Source organism: Nomascus leucogenys, chromosome 23 (genome assembly GCF_006542625.1).
Source record: "Nomascus leucogenys isolate Asia chromosome 23, Asia_NLE_v1, whole genome shotgun sequence".
Lineage (NCBI taxonomy): Eukaryota > Metazoa > Chordata > Mammalia > Primates > Hylobatidae > Nomascus > Nomascus leucogenys.
The window spans coordinates 15,647,179-15,667,085 of NC_044403.1; the positions used below are offsets into that span (position 1 = coordinate 15,647,179).

Consider the following 19,907-nt stretch of genomic DNA (forward strand, 5'->3'; position numbering starts at 1 on the left):
TATGATTAATATCTACAATGTTGGCAATACTTTTGATCAAATTTGAGATAGACAAAAAAGGAAACAAATTTTAAAATATTAATTTATTCATAGCTAATCAAGGTAGCAGCTTTAAAATGTTGAAACCTTGGATGAATTCTAAAGATCATCAAACTGCTTTTTATTAATTAATTAATTTATTTTTTGAGACAGAGTCTTGCTCTGTCGCTCAGGCTGTAGTGCCATGGCGTGATCTCGGCTCACTGCAACCTCCACCTCCCAGGTTCAAGCGATTCCTGTGCCTCAGCATCCTGAGTAGCTGGAATTATAGGTACGCAACACCAGGTCCGGCTATTTTTGTAAAGATGGGGTTTCACTATGTTGGCCAGGCTGGTCTCAAACTTCTGACCTCAGGTGATCTGCCCACCTCGGCCTCCCAAAATGCTGGGATTAGAGGCCTAAGCCACTGCTCCTGGCCTGCTTTTTTTTTTTTTTTTTTTTTTTAGAACAACTTTCTTGTTCTCTTTAAATGAGGATCAAATTATACTATTTCAGTATAATATTATCAAGTTTAAAATAAAAATATTATCTAAGATGAATTGAGCTTTGCACAATTAGAAAGCTCTAAAGTATCTACTGCGAGGCAATGGTATCAATAAATTTAATATAATGATGATAGTCATATTCCTAGTATTATGTGAAAAAGAATACTATCAAGACAATTTTACAGTTTTATTAGAAAGATTATAATTGTTCATAAATGTTTTACTTAGAGCTGAAATCCTGAAAATCACAGAGAATTTTGACACCACTATAAAAAATAAAACTGAGAGAACATTTGCTATCTCCTTATGATGTATGTATAAAATTAAATATACAAATCAAGGGTTACTTATTTAAAAAAGGGCAATTCAGATAATGAAGATGAGACACAAGTTGATGAACTGTTTCAGTTATATTAAGTTAATCAATAAATCATATATATCTTAGAAAGAAAATTTTATAAAGCTTACCTCAAAACCAAACCAGTTTATTTTTATTTTCTTGTTACATATAGAAATTTCAATTAAGACTAAAATTTATCCTGCTCTATGAGTATGAAAACTTACAAGAAAAACTGTGATATATTAAAATTGTTGATATATCAACAAGTCATGATACTGCGGTGTATATACTGTTTTGACATAACACACAAATGTCCATCTCTCTCAATATTTCCAACACAATGAGTAAATTTCTAAATGTTTTAATGCAAATTAATGTTAATATTGTTTTAGAATTTTTAATTGTAAAGGACCAAAATAGCACACAGTGAAACATCCAATTTTATGACGTCAATGGCTAATACTTAGGTAGTCATACTAGGTGCAGGCACTGACTTAAGCTCTTCATTTATATTTCTCAGTTGAGTTCTCATAATAACCACATTAAGTAAGAACTATTATTATTCACATTATTTGATGAAGAAATTAAATGGAGAATTTAACAATTTGCCTAAAAGTGAACATTTGAAATTGAGCAACATGAAACCAGAATTTTTGCTTTTTTATAGAAGGCCAAATGAACAAATTTAATATTCCTCATTTCTAACGATCAGAGCTAGGCCTATGTGCTCCAGGATTTAGACAGAAAAACAAGCACTATCACTAGCCTATCTTACCCATCTGCATTAGGTGCTTCTCTCAACTTTTAGAGCTGGCTATATTTTCTTTCAGAGCACATATCTCCATAGGACTTCATTATATATATTTGTTTATTGTCTGTCTCTCAACTAGGATGTGAACTCTACATTCTAGAAAAGGCAAGTACTATGAATGGCATGTAACAAGTTTTATTTGTTAATCTATTGTTACTCGATTGTATATACTGTATAAAGTACTTATCCCAGTTCCTGGAAGTAAATCCTTAAAGTTTTAATAAAATGTAATATCTTTCCCTTTGAAATGTAATGGAAAAAAAAATACTGAAACTATCAAGAATTGGACCAGGCGCGGTGGCTCATGCCTGTAATTCCAGCACTTTGTGGGGCTGAGGCAGGTAAATCACGAAGTCAGGAGTTTGAGACCAGCCTAACCAACATGGTGAAACCCATCTCTACTGAAAATACAAAAATTAGCTGGGCATGGTGGCATGTGCCTGTAATCCCAGCTACTCAGGAGGCTGAGGCAGGAGAATCGCTTGAACCCGGGTGGCGGAGGTTTCAGTGAGCCAAGATCACGCCACTGCATTCCAGCCTGGGCAACACAGCGAGACTCCGTCTCAAAAAAAAAAAAAAGAATCAAGACTTAGAGAGATGGAAATATGGAATGCCTTTTTCATATTCTGCATGGAAGTTACCCCTGCTTTTTAATTGGAAATCAGTGCCAGTTGCATCCCCTGAACCCCTGAGGGCTGAGATCTTACTGATACTGCTCACTACTCTAACTACGCATTAGTATAGGGCCTAATACACAGCAGTTACATAGCAAATACTTATTGCATGAATGGAGGATATGCAAATATACAAATACATTTGCCATCATGTGTATTATCCATTATTTTATTATTATTATTATTATTTTGAGACAGAGTCTCGCTCTGTCACCCAGGCTGGAGTACAGTGGCGCGATCTCAGCTCACTGCAACCTCCGCCTCTCGGGTTCAAGTATTATCCATTTTAAACAACAGCATCAATGTTAGCAAAAGTTGTGGATGAGAAAAGGCATTTATACTCTTTGCCTATGAGTTGCTGAATTATCCAAGAATTAGTGATATTTACTGTAGGATGGATACGCTTGTAAGTTGAACCATGAAGCATCAAAATGAACTATGTAACTTAATTCCCACTGTGATCCAAATGGCATATGGAAAAACAGGCATTTCTGATGAGAACTACACATTCTACACCCAGAGATAACAATATGCTTGTCCCTGGACATGACAACAATGGTGATGACAGCAATATGATTATCTCACCTTTCTTTTCCTCAACATTGAGGGTAATTTGAAGAATCTTAAGTTTAATATTGATGGAGTCAGCTACACTATGTAACTGCGCTGGCTGACATTACCATATAGTGTGATCTGTAGCCAGATAGTTTTGCTCTGATCTCATCACCCTTATTTACTAGCTGTGCAACTTTGGATGATTTAAATAATCTCTTAACTTTTCAGTTCTTTTATTTTTATAAGACAGAAAAATAGTTGTATTTATTACTTCTTTGCTCTTGGGCTACTGTCAATTAACTCATTTAGAACACTAAGAACATCACTTGGCACCTAATATATACCATAATAATATAATATATGACAATATATAATATGGTTAGTTATTAATCACCTATCATGCCCCAGACTTTGAGCTACATGGATATTGCTGTGGAAAAAAAATTACACACACACACACACACAAACGTGGATGCATAAAGCTAGAATTTTGACCAATTACCCTGAAACACACATCCAAAACCTTTGAGAATATACTGCAAATTCTGAGTATATTTCCTTTATAAGTTGGTAGGAATGCATGGGCTCTGAAGACTCACTGACTGTGCTCAAATCTGTACTTCTCTGCTTGTCAGTTTCATGATTTTAATCTTGGGAAAGTCTTGATACCTCCCTGTGATTCAGTTTCCTTATTTTTAATAGTATTTACCTTATAGAATTATTTAAAAGATTAAATGTGATAGAAATGTTAAAGTCTCAGACATGTATGTATGCCCTGTATCAGAATAATAGAGTTACATGAGTTTTTAAACAGACCTTAATTAACATGAGTCTGAAATGTTAGTGATTTGTTAATTACTACCAGTAAGTTATTATTTTAGCAGCATCCAAATTAGAATCATACATTTTATCTTCTTCCCCCATGCTCCAATGAAATATGATGATTTCAGCTTTTTTTTCTCAACATTGAGGGCAATTTGAAGAATCTTAAGTTTAATATTGACAGGGTCAGTTGCACTTTATAACATTTTTTTCCTGGAGATTTCAGATGTATAGCCTTGGAGCTGTCAACAGTAGCTAAGTTGAGCACAAGATCCAAAAGATATTTCTAAACAACTCTCTTTTGGCCTCATTATGTTATGTTCCACATTGATATATTGCAACCTAATGTACTACCTGAAATTTTCTTATGATGAAACACTTCATACCAGAAAAAAAGAAATCGTCCACTGGAAATCTGTTACCTAATATAAATGACAGGGTGAGAGGATTTTTGCTTAAAGCAAGTAATTTGAAGATTCTACAGATAAAAACTGCCATAATATCAAAGTTCACTGCATACTGTGCAATTTAAATTGGAAGTAACTCACAACATGAGGGAATAAAAGTCGCATCTAACAGCATGAAACTATCGTTAAAGCACAGTCATCCTTTTCTAGGTAGCTTTATTATATATATTATGAAAGTTTATCTGCCCCAATTTAAGCTGTGTTGACATAAACAGTCTTCACAGAAAACAAGTTATTTTTCTGCCTTCAATGATTCCCTTTTACATTTTCTATTTCATTTACTTCTAAGAAGATATGTGAAAAGTATAAATATGATAACCTTAATAAGTGTCTTACAAATGATTTTTGAAAGAAACCAACAGATTTGTTATACTCAGTGTATTAGTCAGCCTGGGCTACTGTAACAAAATACCAGAGACTGGGTGGCTTAAACAACATACATTTATTTCTCTTCGTTCTATAGGCTGCAAAGTTTATAATCAGGGTCAGAGCCCTTTTCCTGTGTGCAGACAGCTTCCTTCTTGCTGTATCCTAACATAGTGAGAAGAAAGAGAAAGAGGGAGTGGTAGAAAGAGAGGGAGAGGGAGGGAGAAAGAGAAAGACACAGAGAACGCTCTAAACCCTTTTTATAAGGGCACTTACCACCTCATCATAAGGACTCTGCTTTTATGACTTCATCTACACCTAAATACCTCCCAAAGACCTCACTTCCTAATACTATCACCTGGGGCCTCAACTTATGAATTTTGGGGGTACACAAACATTCAGTCCATAACACTAAGATTGCAGTAATGCGTTCATGTTATTGCATCAGTTCAAATCATTAACAGGTATTTATATTTAGATAAGATATTTCATCCTGTTTCAATGAATATATTTAAATAAACATGTATTAATTTAGCTGTATAATTCCAAGTTGGCAATAGTTCAAAAATTAGAAATATTGTCCTTAAAACTGTCAGTTTGCTGATTGGAACCAATGCTAAGAAAGTCTTACCTTTCGAGACAGCTTTCCTGGAGCTTCCCTACTTTTCTGCAGGTGGAGCTGAATAACAGATTTATCTTTTTGAAACATTCTGTGGCTCCCCAGACAGTGATCGCTGAAGGAGAAAAAATGAACACAATCATATCCTCCCATAATATCCCCAAACACATGTTTTCCTCTCTGACTTCATTTTCTTTTATTTTTGGAACTTAGTTTGGTAAAGTAAGCTGAGTGTGTGTGTGCGTGCGCGCATGTGTGAATATATATGCATTATATATTTTTGTGTATAAATGAATAATATGAGAGGAAATATATAGATATAGATGATGAAACGTGAAATTATTTTTATGTGCATTAATAAGTTAGAAAATGATTGAATGATTAGACACCTTTAGAATTATCACAGTAAATTTTAACAAATAAGACTTTGCATATTCTAAGTTAGTTTTACCTAGCCATCTCAGAGTTCAAAGCTGATGACAGCATGCTTCTGGGTGGTCTAACTGATGCCGTATGTCTGTGTGGGGACCTTGTCTCAAGAAAGCATTGGGATGTGGTGAAAATGTCATGAGCTTTAGAGACAGATTTACTGGCTCGATGACCTTAGAAGGCCAATTAAACTAAAACTATCTGAAACCCAATATTTTCTCTTTTAGAGATAGAATAGCAATGTCTACATCAAAGGGTTAGCAAGCAGAATAAACAAAAAAATTATACCTATTTCAGAAATTTCTACTGTCATTGTTATGTTTCTTTGTCTTCCTTCCTTTCTTTTTTTTGCCTATAAATATTTACCAAGCAGAAATTAACTGAAGAGCATAATGAATTACTATTTTGCAACATTTTTCTTATAAATACAATTTGATTCTTCTGTGAAATGAAGGGCTTCTACTATATAAGTCCCTTTACAGCTTTAAATTTTGATATCTCTGGTGACTTTTAGTCATTGAGAAAAGGATGAGTTATGTTAATACACATTGTTTAAAGGACCTTAAACATGAAGGATTTCAGGAGAAAAAAAAAGTATATTAGATACTTGTAATCCTTAAGATGATAATTTTACTTATATGGAAAATTCAGTAAATATTTGGGATAACTTGTTTCCAACAATGCCAGACAAATAGACCATTAATCTGTAAAATGAATTAACACAAATATATAGAATTATGTAGAATAATTATATAGAATTTACCATACTATATAGTAAATTCTTTTTAAATGTTTCTATTTTAACATTGTTTTTAATAGTTAAAAAAACTTAGTACTTATCTGCTAGCCAAAATGGTGAATGTTAGTGTGTTCATGACATATGGTCAATGTCTATTGCTATCCCAACTGTTAGTCTAACTTGGATTCTTGTCCCTGGGGTGTCCATAGGGCTCTTACACTGTTCCCTGAGTTGTTTTCATGGCCAATCTAGACGAAAGGCATGACCACTTCTTTTCTTCACTTGTTCTTGGAACTACTGATTTCTCCTTCCTCCTTCCCAAAAGTCTGCTTCAAGGGTCAGCCTCACAATCTATCACATGTACTCAAGTTCCTGTCCTTGCATCTCCCTCTGCTCAACTCTTTTTTCCATGCCAAGAGCTTTGTTTTCCTGTTCCTGCTGTGGGAAGTGACTTAAGAATACTGGCCCATCTTGCTTTCAAAGATTCCTTTTCTCTGTATGTTGAAGTCTTGATACTGTACTCTGGACACCAGTGCAATGACTTCAGCCTCATGTATGGCTACTGCATGCTTACTTAAACTGACTTTCTTTACTTTATCCACCTGTGTGTATAATTCTTCCTAGAATTGCCAGATAATATGCTTGATGTCTAGTGTGATGGTTAATATTGAGTGTCAACTCGATTGGATTGAAGGATGCAAAGTATTGTTCCTGGGTGCGTTTGTGAGTGTGTTGCCAAATGAGATTAACATTTGAATCTGTGGATTGGGCAAGGCAGGCTCATCCTTAATCTGGATGGGCACAATCTAAACAGCTGCCAGCATGGCTAGGATAAAAGCAGGCAGAGAAATGTGGAAGGACTAGACTGGCTTAGCCTCCCAGCCTACATCTTTCTCCCATGCTGGATGCTTCCTGCTCTCAAACATCAGATTCCAAGTTCTTCAGCTTTGGGACTCTTGGACTTTCATCCACAGACTGGAGGCTGCATTGTCGGCTTCCCTACTTTTGAGGTTTTGGGACTCGTACTGGCTTTCTTGCTCTTTAGCTTGCAGGTGGCCTATTGTGAGATCTCACCTGGTGACAGTGTAAGTCAATACTCCTTAATAAACTCCCCTTTATATATATATACATCTGTCCTATTAGTTCTGTCTCTCTAGAGAACCTTGACTAATACATCTAGTATCTATAAATTACAGAGAAACAATGAATGAATATTTTTAGTATATATTTCATGTAGTATTTGATACATATTTACACTAAAGGTGTGTGTATACATGTATGTACACATATACTGTAGTATTAAAATTTATTTCCACCTGTTTCTTTGTATATTTTCACACACACACACACACACACACCCGTTTATACCATATAGGTGTATATATGTGTGTGTTTCTCTATCTATATATATAGATAGAGATATATAGATATAGATAGATACATAGATATAGTACCTTAATACTGTTTAGGTGTGTGTGTATGTGTGTGTGTATATGTGTGTATATATATATATATATATATATATATATACACACATATATACACACACATATATATACCTTTAATATAACTACATATAAAATACTACATGAAACATATACTAAAAATATTTATGACTTTGAAATAAAACTGGATATCCTATATTTTTATTTGCTACATCTGCCAATTTTACTGCTTTCAAAAACTAGGTCTTAGTTCTTTCCTTACCTTTGCTTCATTGTTTATGTCCTTGTGTGTGTGTGTGCCTGTATGTGTGTGTATGTCTGTATGTGTGTGTATATAGTGGAATCTGGCACCATAATTATCAGATTTGGGGTAATAACAGATGTTGAAAGAGTATTTTTCCCCTATAATTTTTTTCAAATTACATTATAGGAATATATTCTCATGGGATACATCCAAATTGTACTCAACTCTACAAAATAAAAGAGATAAGAAAAATTCTTCCCTTTCCCTTTTTCTGGAAAAACAATTACCAGGAGCTTATTACACTTTCTTTGTAGGCTGAAATAAATAGGTAACACACATATTTCTGTTATAAATGAGACAATCTTATTTTAGTCATGTCTCTAGCCTATAAATTCCTTTTAATTCATTTTTGAGACTTTGACTTTTAATCAGAGAAGTCTCAACTATCCAAGTTACAGTAATGCCTTCTGCTATATTATTTTCAGTTTATATTAACTATATATTTTTTTCTTTTAGAATTATTTCCTTTCATGTGTTGGGATTATTTGAGCCATTTTTGAGTCTCTTCTTTCTCTATCTTTAGAGGCTTGAGATTCATAAACATATTTTTACTTTCTGGTGGTTGCATTTTCTAAAGAAAATGAAACATATCTTAAAGCTTTTCTATTGCAATCTCAATTTAATTACTATGTGACAGACACTCTGAAATAAAATTTAGAGCTTAATATGACTTCAATTCAGTTTTCTCTTAGAACCTTACAACTGCTCAAGTAGAGATCACTTCAAATATTAGCTCCAGATTCTTTTATCACTTACTTGATGAAATATAAAAAGTAGTAGATTAGTTGATCAAGAAAGTTAAAGTTGGGAATTATAAAGAAGACAGATATCTTAAAAATAGTTTATTTTTAAACTAAACATAACTACATAGCCTCTCACTAGCCAAAGTTCTGATATTAGCATTAAGTCTTTGCTATTGGATGAAGGATTAGTTGATAACAACTTTGTGTCGTCTTTCTGATATAAAACACATCTATGAGTAATTATCTTTAATTGCGTATTCTACTTTCTTAAATGTGGAGCAAATTCTTAGAGTCAAAGAACAACTTGAATAGAAAATCATTTTAGATTTCTATAATTATTTTTCTAGTCTAAGTTATTTCCACTACACTGAATTCAGCAGCAATAGATTTTAATGGTTCTCCTTTATTAATTATCTTTTAAAAATTTTAACTTAATTTTCATAGAAACACTGACTTTCTTTGTTCACCCATATTTCATCACTCTGTAAATACTTCATTTACTTACCTAAATAAAATAACAATAGAACTGGTATAAAAAGGTTCAGGAATAAACACAACTGACTCTAGGTACATTTACAACTCAACTTACAGAAGCAAAAGTGCATGGGCATAATATACTTTATAGTAAACTATTATGCTAGAGAAGTAGTTATCAAAATGTTGTCTACAAAACCCTGGAGCTATAAGAGACACTTCCAGGTTGTACATGCACTTGTAGGAAATAAAAATCAGTGTCACTTAAAAATATCCTCAATAAAATGGTAAAAATTATTAATTTTGTTAAATCTAAATCCTTAAATACATGTGTCTTTAATTTTCTATATGAGCATATAGGAAAAACAGTTAAAGCATTTCTGCATACTATAATATAGAAGTTGTCTTCAGGAAAAGCCCTCTTATAATTGCTTGAGTGGAAGATAAAGAAGTAACTTTTTTCATTAAACAATTTTATTAGATGAGAGAATCACAGGCAAACTGTGGTTATTCAGACAGGTGTTTGGCAGCCAAAAATAAACAAGCTAAACTTGTCACTTTAAGGAAAACAACTTCAGAAATAAGAATTTTGTAAAATTTGTATTTTCCACTATGAGCTTGCCGGCTAACCAATACTTACAGACTTTTCTGGTGAGAAAAATGCTAATATTAAATAATGGACTTTTTGATATTTTATGATAAAGTATGGCAACATTTGGAAGATCTGCAGAATCCAGCAAACATATTTGTCTAAATGACAATCCATGATGCTTCAAATCTTGCATGGGTAAAAAAAGATTTATCAATAGGGCAAAACAGACCAATGGACTCTAAGTAGCCTAGTGTGAAAATTATTGATTTTTTTATATTCCACATTGTAACTAAATTTTAAAAGACTATTACTTGTTGATTTTGGTGTAGTATCAAAGAAAGATGTTCACAATTATCTGAAAAGACTACTAAGATATTTATCTTTTCTGCAAACTATGTTTGTGTGAGGTTAAATTTTCTTTATATACTTCCATTCGATCATCATAGTGCAACAGACTGAAGGGAAAAGTAGTCAATGGTCTTAATTAAACCAGACATTTAAAAGATTTCTAAACACATAACAATGCTACATTCCTCACAAATTATTCTTGTTTTGCAATATATAGTATTTATAATAAAATTATTTTATGTGTATTTACATGTAATAAATTTATCATTATTTTTAATTCAAATAATAAATGCATACTTTAAAAATTTCTCAATTATAATTTCCAACAGGGTAAATATTGATAGACAAAGTCCACACAAATTATTTTTGGGGTACTCAACAATTTATGAGTTTAAAGGGTTCTGAGACCAAAATGTTTGATAACTACTCTTCTAGAACAAACAATGAATTATGGGCCTTAATCATTCTGTTTTGTAAAGGAAATAAAGAGTGTTAATACAGCAAGTCAAGCAAGCAGAGATAGATAAAGGAGCCTCTACTAATTTCTTTTCTTTTTTTTAACTATATTTTAGAACTTTTTAAGTAATTATGTTAACCATTGATCTATATTCCATAGGGCTTCATTGTTTATTTTGTTGAAGTACATCTTCAAATAATTTTTTAGAGAGATAATTTATGGGCATAAAATGTTCTTATTTCTGAGAGTCTATTTTTACATTGTCCTTGAATGCTGGCTTATTGTTAGTTCTAGAATTCTAGGTCAAATTATTTTCATAATATAATATTGTACTAGAATTATCAGTTAAGATTAAATCTCTGCTGTTGTTTAAAGGACATTAGAGTTTGCAGTAACCATCACACTTTCTAAGAGCTGTGAACTACTCCTTTTACCACTATATGTGGCAAGACCACAATTTTGATCAGTTTGTGTTTAATGATATAGAGCTATGCTGTCTAGTATAGTGGTTAGTGAATACAAGCAGCTACTAATCACTTGCAATGAGGCTACTTTTAATTAAGATATGCTATAAATGTAAAATACACACTAGATTTTCAAGACTTGTCATATTAAATAATGTGAAACATCTCAATTATTTTCTTTATTTTGATTACATGTTAAAATGATAATATTTGAGGTATATTGAGTTATAGAAACTGCAGTATTAAAATTTATCTCCACCTGTTTCTTTGCATATTTTCTTAGTGTGGCTAGTAGAAAATTTAAAACTCTTATGTGGCCTACATGATAAATTTGTTAAATGGTGCTATCTAGAGAAAATGAAAAAGAGAGAAAAAGCATTAAATAATAGAAAGAAGGGTGGGAATTTAATAAGTAAGTGCAATAAAAAATGAATTTTTATTTGAGAATTCTAGATATCAAAAAGGGTAAGAAGAAAGGTTACCATACCAAGAGAAAGAGAAACGAAAGGCATGGACTGTAAGGTGGGTGGTGTGGAGAGAAGGATTGTGCTCTAAGAAAAGGCCACACTGGGAATTACAATGCTTATAACATGAGCACAGGAATTATCCATTTAAGGTTGTATACACCAGGTGTTTTTCTCAGTCTGGTAACATTCCAAATATGAGCACTACCTATGTTTTATTTAATAATCGTCTATAAAACTTCAGCTGAATGAACTGAATGTCTGTGATACAATAAAAAGTTTAGGCTTTTTCTTTCCATATCCTAGGAAATCAAACTTTCTGTATATTAGTTATTTATTCTCTCTACACATATTTGATTCCATCTATCTGCTAGTTACTATCTTAGGAACTATTATGAGTATACTTGTCATTTAAGATGAACACTAAGAGGCTGAATTCTTGCACATAATTACCCTTATTTCCTATTCCTAAATAGCTCATGTAATTTTAAAGTATTTCTGAGGCAATATGTTTATATAAAGAGAGATTAATGACCTTAACACCAAAAAGTGATAAGTACTCAAATTTGTCTTATGAGCAACTAAGCATCCTAAATAACATTCAAACTATGAATATTGATTCTCATTGCCCTAGCCGCTCCTTGTAAGTCCACGTTTAAAAGCGATGCTCTTTCATTGGAATAAATACTTATGCTTGTTTTATATAATTTGAATTAAGCTAAAATGTTCTTTATTCTTACATGTAAGAAGTAGTCACAGAGGTGTATTGTGAAATATTAAACTCATGTATAGAAAATAAACAATTTCTATTTGATTTTGTAAATATTGAAAACCAGGATTGCTGACAGCTTCTGAAGGTATTTCTTTAAGAAAACTCAGTAACTAAGCTGGACTTAAAATCTTTGGGATAACTAAGTCAGAAATGTAAGGTGAATATAACAAAATATTAAAATAATATTAGTACTATAGTACTTCTCAGAGTATTTTTCAGATAGTTATGTGTATGTGCACACTTGGAACATGTACACACATTTGGTATGTGCCCCTTGAAAACTTCTACAGTGTTAAATCTGCCGTATCCTTACTTTGAGTAAACTGGTCTTTGCCACTAATAAAATAGCCCTGGATTTTGTGCTCAAAGTGGTATTTGGAGCTGACTCAGCATAGATAAAGATCAGTGATACGTTGTTTCACTAAACCAGTGCTCCTCGAGTTTATTGTTATTTTGTCTTCAAGTGAGCTATGAATAGGAAAAGTCAAACTTTATGACTTTTGAAGAGACAAGAATAGGTTCAGTCCTAAAACTAGGGCTTTTAGGCATGAGGTGGTTAGCAGAGGGTCAAGCTTTTGAACAAAAATCCTGTATGGAACACAAATTGATACCAACAGCTAATACTCAAGAGGGATTTGGACCAAGGAGATCTGAAACTTTCTATTCAAATGCTCTATTTTTCTTAAGACTTCCTGCAAGCCTATAAAAAGGCAACTATCCCTAATGCCTCCTCACTCAAATATGGTTAGTTTTCTTCTTACATATAGTACATATGCATTTCTTAAAATTCAAAAAATTGAACATTCTGAAAAGAATTTTTTTTTTTAATCTGGGAAAAAGTTTTATAACAACTCTCAAGTTTGCAATGCTCTCCCTACTAAGTTACACAGTCACAAAAGACAAGTAGTAACATAACTATATAAATGAAGTTACTAAGAAAGTCAGTAAAAAAAAAGAAGATAACAATGGTGAAACTGTAACTTTCTTTCTTTCACAAAAAAATATATACTGAGCCCCAAGGAGCTCTTTTTGTGGGGGGTATGGTATGCGAAATGTATAAAATTTAGTAATTATACCAGGAGATCAAATATGCAGACTTCATTGTATCCTAAGGTTTTATTATTGTTTTTTCCCACAAAATCTCCAGAGGAGAAACATCCTACTACAGACTTTACAAATAAAAAACAGTAAATGAGTAATGTTTTGTCTTATTAAGGTGATTTCACCTAATTTGAAGTAATATGTAATTCAAAAATTCTCTAACTAATCACTTTATTTAAGAAAAACAGAGCATTGGGTCATTTAAACTTTTATTAATTCAAAATTGGGAAGATTTAATAATTCTTAGCTTCTAAAAATAGACAGTGCTTTTGGGTAACAAAAATAATGTGACAGCTGCATTTTGGTATTATACGTCTTTAATAATATTAAATTATGTACCTACTTTCACATGTAATTTGCCATGTCTTCTTGGAACACTCATGCAACAGCTTCGAGATTCCTTTGACCAAGTTTATTAGTTAATGATGCTTGTGCAATTCAGCTTTTTAAAAAAACTTGGGGCTGAAATATGCTGTCATTTTTACAAGTAGCTTTTAATCATAATAAACAAACTTTATTTAGCACAAGGTCTTTCTTTGAGATTTCACTCTCAAGTGAAGGTATATACAGAGTATCTACATATGAGGACATTTGTTCTAGCACAGAGTTACTGAATTAAGACCAAATGCAGGTTTGTATGATGTGCTATTTTTGTGGTCATTAGCTATTTACTGAAGATGTAAACCAAAGTTAATTATAGAATATTAGGTGAAGCACTATGAAGGAGATTAAAAAAATTAAAGTCATTCAAGAAACTCTTATTGAATGATTTATTAACAGAACACACTTTTTTACTGTGTGTGAGATAGCTCAAAGTTATGATATGTTCCTTTCTATCCTCCCACATGGTTCTGTGATTTTATAAGTGGAGGAGTAGCGTTATGTAAAAGAGAAATGCACTTTGTCTATTTCTTTGCTCAAAGTAAGTCTTAAAAGTTGGAATGAATTTTAATATTTGAAGTCTTAGGCTGTAACAAATTTGCTGGAAATAATCAATTTGTTCAAGTTTGCTAAGTGAAATCCTTAATTTCACTGAGAAGAAAAAAGACTCCTCTTACCCAGCAATATATACAATGCAGTTTTACTGCTAATGAATGTAATCTATTACTTAAAACTGTATATATTATGACTTAGTCTTTTTCTCACTGGTAATTAATAGTTTTATTTTTACTCTGAGTACAAGACTATTTCAATTTACAATCAAATGTTTAATGAACAAATTAATATAAATTGGGCCGGGCGCAGTAGCTCACGCCTGTAATCCCAGCACTTTGGGAGGCCGAGGCGGGTGGATCACTAGAGGTCAGGCATTTGAGACCAGCCTGGCCAACATGGTGAAACCTCATCTCTACTAAAAATACAAAAATTAGCTGGGCATGGTGGCATGCACATGTTGTCCCAGCTAATCAGGAGGCTGAGGCAGGAGAACTGCTTGAACCCAGGAGGCAGAGGTTGCAGTGAGACAAGATTGTGCCACTGCACTCCAGCCTGGGTGACAGAGTGAAGACTCCATCTCAAAAAAAAAAGAACAAATTAATATAAATTGTCATGAGATTAGTTAGAACTTTTTTAAAAAATATAAGTTTTTTGAAAAGGATTATTTTAGAATTTTAATTAAAAGGATTTAATTTTGTAAAACTATTTTTGTACTCTAATAAAAGCAATGCATCGTCTCTACTAGGAGAGTCCCAGAGAGTAAAACAAGACTCTCAAGTAGATAGGAAGATCATTCTAATCAATGTGGGTGATGAAAAAAGAGGTAAATACTACCCTCTTAATTTGATTTTAAAATATATAACTATTTCCAAGTAAAATTTTTAATTACTGTAGAATTTCTTTTTTTTTAAGAATATGTTTTCAGCACTCAATTCTAACATTCCTTGACAACCGTCAAATAATAAAAAAATTGTTTCATTTAAATCAAACATATAAAATTTGACCATCCTGTAAGCAATTGGACCAAACAGAATTTTTAAAAAACACTAGTATTTTCTCAGGAGGCACTTCTGGTTTACTACTGACAATCCAATGATTATTCAGCAAAAGCTTTTAAGTACAGTTAATTTTATTGTTTTACATAGAAGCTAATAAGAATTATTTTTAAGTTAAATTAGACAGAAAGAGTAAGATTTTTGAGATAAGACATTATTTAGGCTGGGTGTGGCGGCTCATGCCTGTAATCCCAGCACTTTGGGAGGCCAAGGTGGGTTGATCACTGGAGATGAGGAGTGAACCTGACCAACATGGTGAAGACCGGTCTCCACTAAAAATTCGAAATTAGATAGGCATGGTGGTGCATGCCTGTAATCCCAGCTACTCTGGAGGCTGAGGCAGGAGAATTGGTTATAACTTGGGAGGCCGAGGTTGCAGTGAGCCAAGATCATGCCACTGCACTCTAGCCTGGGTGACAGAGTGAGACTCTGTGAAGAAAGAAAGAAAGAGAGAGAGAGAAGAGAGAGAGAGAGAGAGAGAAGAAAAAGAGAACAAAGGAAAGAAAAGAAAGAGAAAGAAGAGAGAGAGAGAAAGAAAGAAAGAAGGAAAGAGAAAGAAGAAAGAAAGAGAAAGAAAGAAAGAAGGAAAGAGAAAGAAGAAAGAAAGAGAAAGAAAGAAAGAAAGAAAGAAAGAAAGAAAGAAAGAAAGAAAGAAAGAGATGGAAATAAATTACTTAAATCACATAGGTTAGGCCCATCTACCACAGCCTGCTGCATCTGTGTGCACCACTCGGGGGTCTGAGGACAGGCCTGCTCTGGTTAGCACTGCCCCTCCACCCCATACCCAAGCCTAATGTCTGGGACCCTGGGAATCACCCTGCTTCGTCTGCCACCCAGCCATGCATGTGCACCAACAGGAGGCCTGACAAAAGACTTAGCCTGCCTGCCACACAGCACCCAAACATGTCCGTGGGGCTGGGGATCACTGCATCCTGGCCATCACAGCTTGTGCTCCTAAGTACCATTGGGGACCCTGAGGACAGTTCTGCCCTATCTAGTGCTACACCCCTAGTGCCCAACTACACTGCCCAGGTCCCTGGGAATCGTGCCACCCTGTCTATGCCTGAACCACACCAGCAAAACATCAGATGGCCTGACAAAAGACCCACCAGGACCCAAGCATGCCAGGTGGGAACCTGGGGATTGAGCTGCTCTGCCTACTGCTACTGGTGCACATGAACACCATCAGGAGCTACAAAACAGGCTCAAAATGCCTGTCATCAGTGCCCAAGCACCCTATCCAGAGCCCTGAGGATCGCCCTGCCCACCCATAACATTGTACTCCTGTGAACACCATCATAGAGCCTGAGGACAAGCCTGAGTTGCATGGCACCACCACCACTGCTGGAACCCATTCACACAAGCCACTGGGGGACTTAGGGATTGGCTGGTCCACCTTGTCACTGCCACAGCTAGTACCAGTGTGAGCCTCCTGGGAGCTTGAATGTTGCTTCTTCTCTGCTACTTTCATTGTTGATTGTAAGCGCACTGCCAGGGGCCCCAAAACCTGCCTATCCATTCGGCCCTCTGCTGCCACTGCTGGCACCCAAGGAAGTCACCTGGGAGCCTGAGCATCAGTTCACCTGAACTTGCTAAATCCAGTGCCCACATAGGCTACCCAGGAGCCCAAAGACAGCCATGGTTGGTCCACCACTACCACACTGGAAGCTGAGGTTTAATTCACCCAGTATCCTTGTCTCTAGCAAAGCCTCACCACAGCCTGAACTAACAACTGTAGCTTAAGCCACTGAGGGAATTACAGAAATCATTGATGCTGATTACAGCTGAAGGAATCACAAGAAATCACTACTGTATTCACCTAGAAAGAAAGCTGAAGTTCTGTACCCACCCACACTATTGATGTATCTATAGGAAAAAGTCTTCCTCTATGAAAGCCTATCCAAAAAAATTGGAAGAAGTGACTATTACAGTAATAGCATATATATTTTGTGTAAAGACATAAGAAATATAAAAAGCAAAGAAATATGACACTTCAAGAGAACACAAAACTCTCCAGCCACCAATTCCAAAGAAAAGAAAATATATGAGATAACTTTTTTTTTTTTTTTTTGAGACGGAGTCTCGCTCTGTCGCCCAGACTGGAGCGCAGTGGCGCAATCTCGGCTCACTGCAAGCTCTGCCTCCCGGGTTCACGCCATTCTCCTGCCTCAGCCTCTCCGAGTGGCTGGGACTACAGGTGCCCGCCACCACGCCCAGCTAATTTTTTTTTTGTATTTTTTAGTAGAGACGGGGTTTCACTGTGTTAGCCAGGATGGCCTCGATCTCCTGACCTCGTGATCCACCCGCCTCGGCCTCCCAAAGTGCTGGGATTACAAGCGTGAGCCACCGCACCCGGCCGAGATAACTTTTTAAAATAATGATATGAAAAAAACTCAGTGAGACACAAGAGAACACAAGCAAACAGCACAAAAAATCATAAAAACAATTCAGGATCTAAATAAGAGAGTAAAAAAATATGAATAATAAAAAGGAACAAACAAAAATTCTGGAACAAAAGAATTCAATGAATGAAATAAGAAATATAACAAAGAGCTTTAACATTAGACTAGATCAAGCAGAGAGAATTTCAGAACTTCATAATAGGTCTTTTGAAATGACCCAGTCAGAGGAAAAAAAAAGAAAAACAATTTTTTTAAAATAAAGAAAGCCTATGTGACATATAGGATACCATAAAGCAACCAAATATTCACATTTTGGGTGTTCCATAAAGAGAGGAGATGGGCAAAGGCATAGCAGATCTATATAATAAAACAATAGCTGAAAACTTCCCAAGTTTTGCTAGGGATGTAGAAATCTACATATAGGAAGTTCAAAAATCCCCTAGTAGATTCAACTCAAAAATGTCTTTTCCATTGCACATTGTAGCCAAACTGTCAAAAGCCAAAGACAAAGAGAGTATTATAAAAAGAGCAAGGGAAAAGCATTGAGTCACATGGAAGGAAATCCCCATCAGTCTAACAGCAAATTTATCAGCAGAAAGTTTACAGGCCATGTTAAGAATGAGATGATATATTCAGAATGCTCAAAGAAAGAAAAAAGAAACCACTGTCAACCAAGAATACTCTACCCAGCTAAGTTATACTTGCCAAATGAAGGAGATATAAAATTGTTGCTTGGAAAGCAAAAACTGAGAGAATTCATCATCACTAGACCAGACTTACAAGAAATACTTAAGGAAAGCCTACATCTGGAAGTGAAAAAACAATATCTATCATCATGAAAGCACATGAAAGTATAAAACTTACTGTTAATGCAGTCACAAAAATGAGAAAGAAAAAGAACTAAAATATTACCACTGCAGAAAACCACCAAATGGCAGTGCTAAATAATGAAAGAGAAAGAAAAGAACAAAAGATATATGTAACTAGAAAACAATTAAGAAAATGACAGGAATAAGTCCTCACCTATCAATTATAACCTTTAATATAAAGAAATTAAATTACCCACTTAAAAGATACAGTTTGGTTGAATGGATTTTAAAAAATGACCCAATTATATGCTGTCTACAAGAAACGTCACCTATAAAGACACATATAGCCTGAAAGTGAAGGGATGTAAAGATATTCTGCATAAACAGAAACCGAAAGTAACCAGAAGTAGCTATACTTATATCAGATAAAATAGACTTAAGTGAAAAACAATACAAAAGAGACAACTAAGGTTTGTCTCCAATAACAGTGGGATCAATTCAGCAAGAGTATATAACTATTCTCTTTATATGTGAAATAGTGCATACATATTTATATGTATCAAATAAGCACATACAGCTTATCAAGATTGATTCAGGCTGTAATAGAAAACCCAAATAGACCAATAATGAGTAATAAATAAGACTGAATCAGTAATAAAAAGTGTCTCAGCAAGGAAAAACTCAGGATGAGATGGCTTTATTGCTGAATTCTACCAAATTTATAAAGAAGAACTAACACAAATTATTTTCAAGCTAGTCACAGATTTGAAGAGGGAGGATTATTTTCCTAATTCATTCTACAAAACCAGCAGTACCCTGATACCAAAACCAGACAAAGCCACCACAAAAAATAACACTACAGATTAATGTCCTGATAATGAACATCAACACAAACATCCTGAAGAAAATATTGGCAAACTGAATCCAACTATACATTAAAAAGATAATACACCATGATCAAGTAAGATCCTAGGGATGCAAAGATGGTTCAACATATGCAAATCAATATACATGATACATCGTGACCACAGAAAGAAGAAAACCAAATGCTTATCTCAATAGGTACAGAAAAAGTATCTGATAAAACTAAACATTCTTGATAATAAAAACTCTCAACAAACTAGGTATAAATATAACATACCTCAACATAATAATATGACAAACCCACCATTAACATCAAACGGAATGAAGAAAA

At 34.2% G+C, this 19,907-nt stretch overlaps 1 protein-coding gene across 3 annotated transcripts in view; it reads right to left on the bottom strand.

The window, feature by feature from the left end:
* Positions 1 to 19,907, bottom strand: part of PIK3C2G (phosphatidylinositol-4-phosphate 3-kinase catalytic subunit type 2 gamma) — a 403,925-nt gene that overhangs the window by 346,051 nt on the left and 37,967 nt on the right. For all 3 annotated transcript variants that reach the window (XM_012502330.2, XM_003265569.4, XM_004092097.3), the window contains one exon: positions 5,191 to 5,293. In XM_012502330.2, coding sequence (XP_012357784.2) covers positions 5,191 to 5,293 — 103 coding nt within the window. The remainder of the gene's footprint in view (positions 1 to 5,190; positions 5,294 to 19,907) is intronic.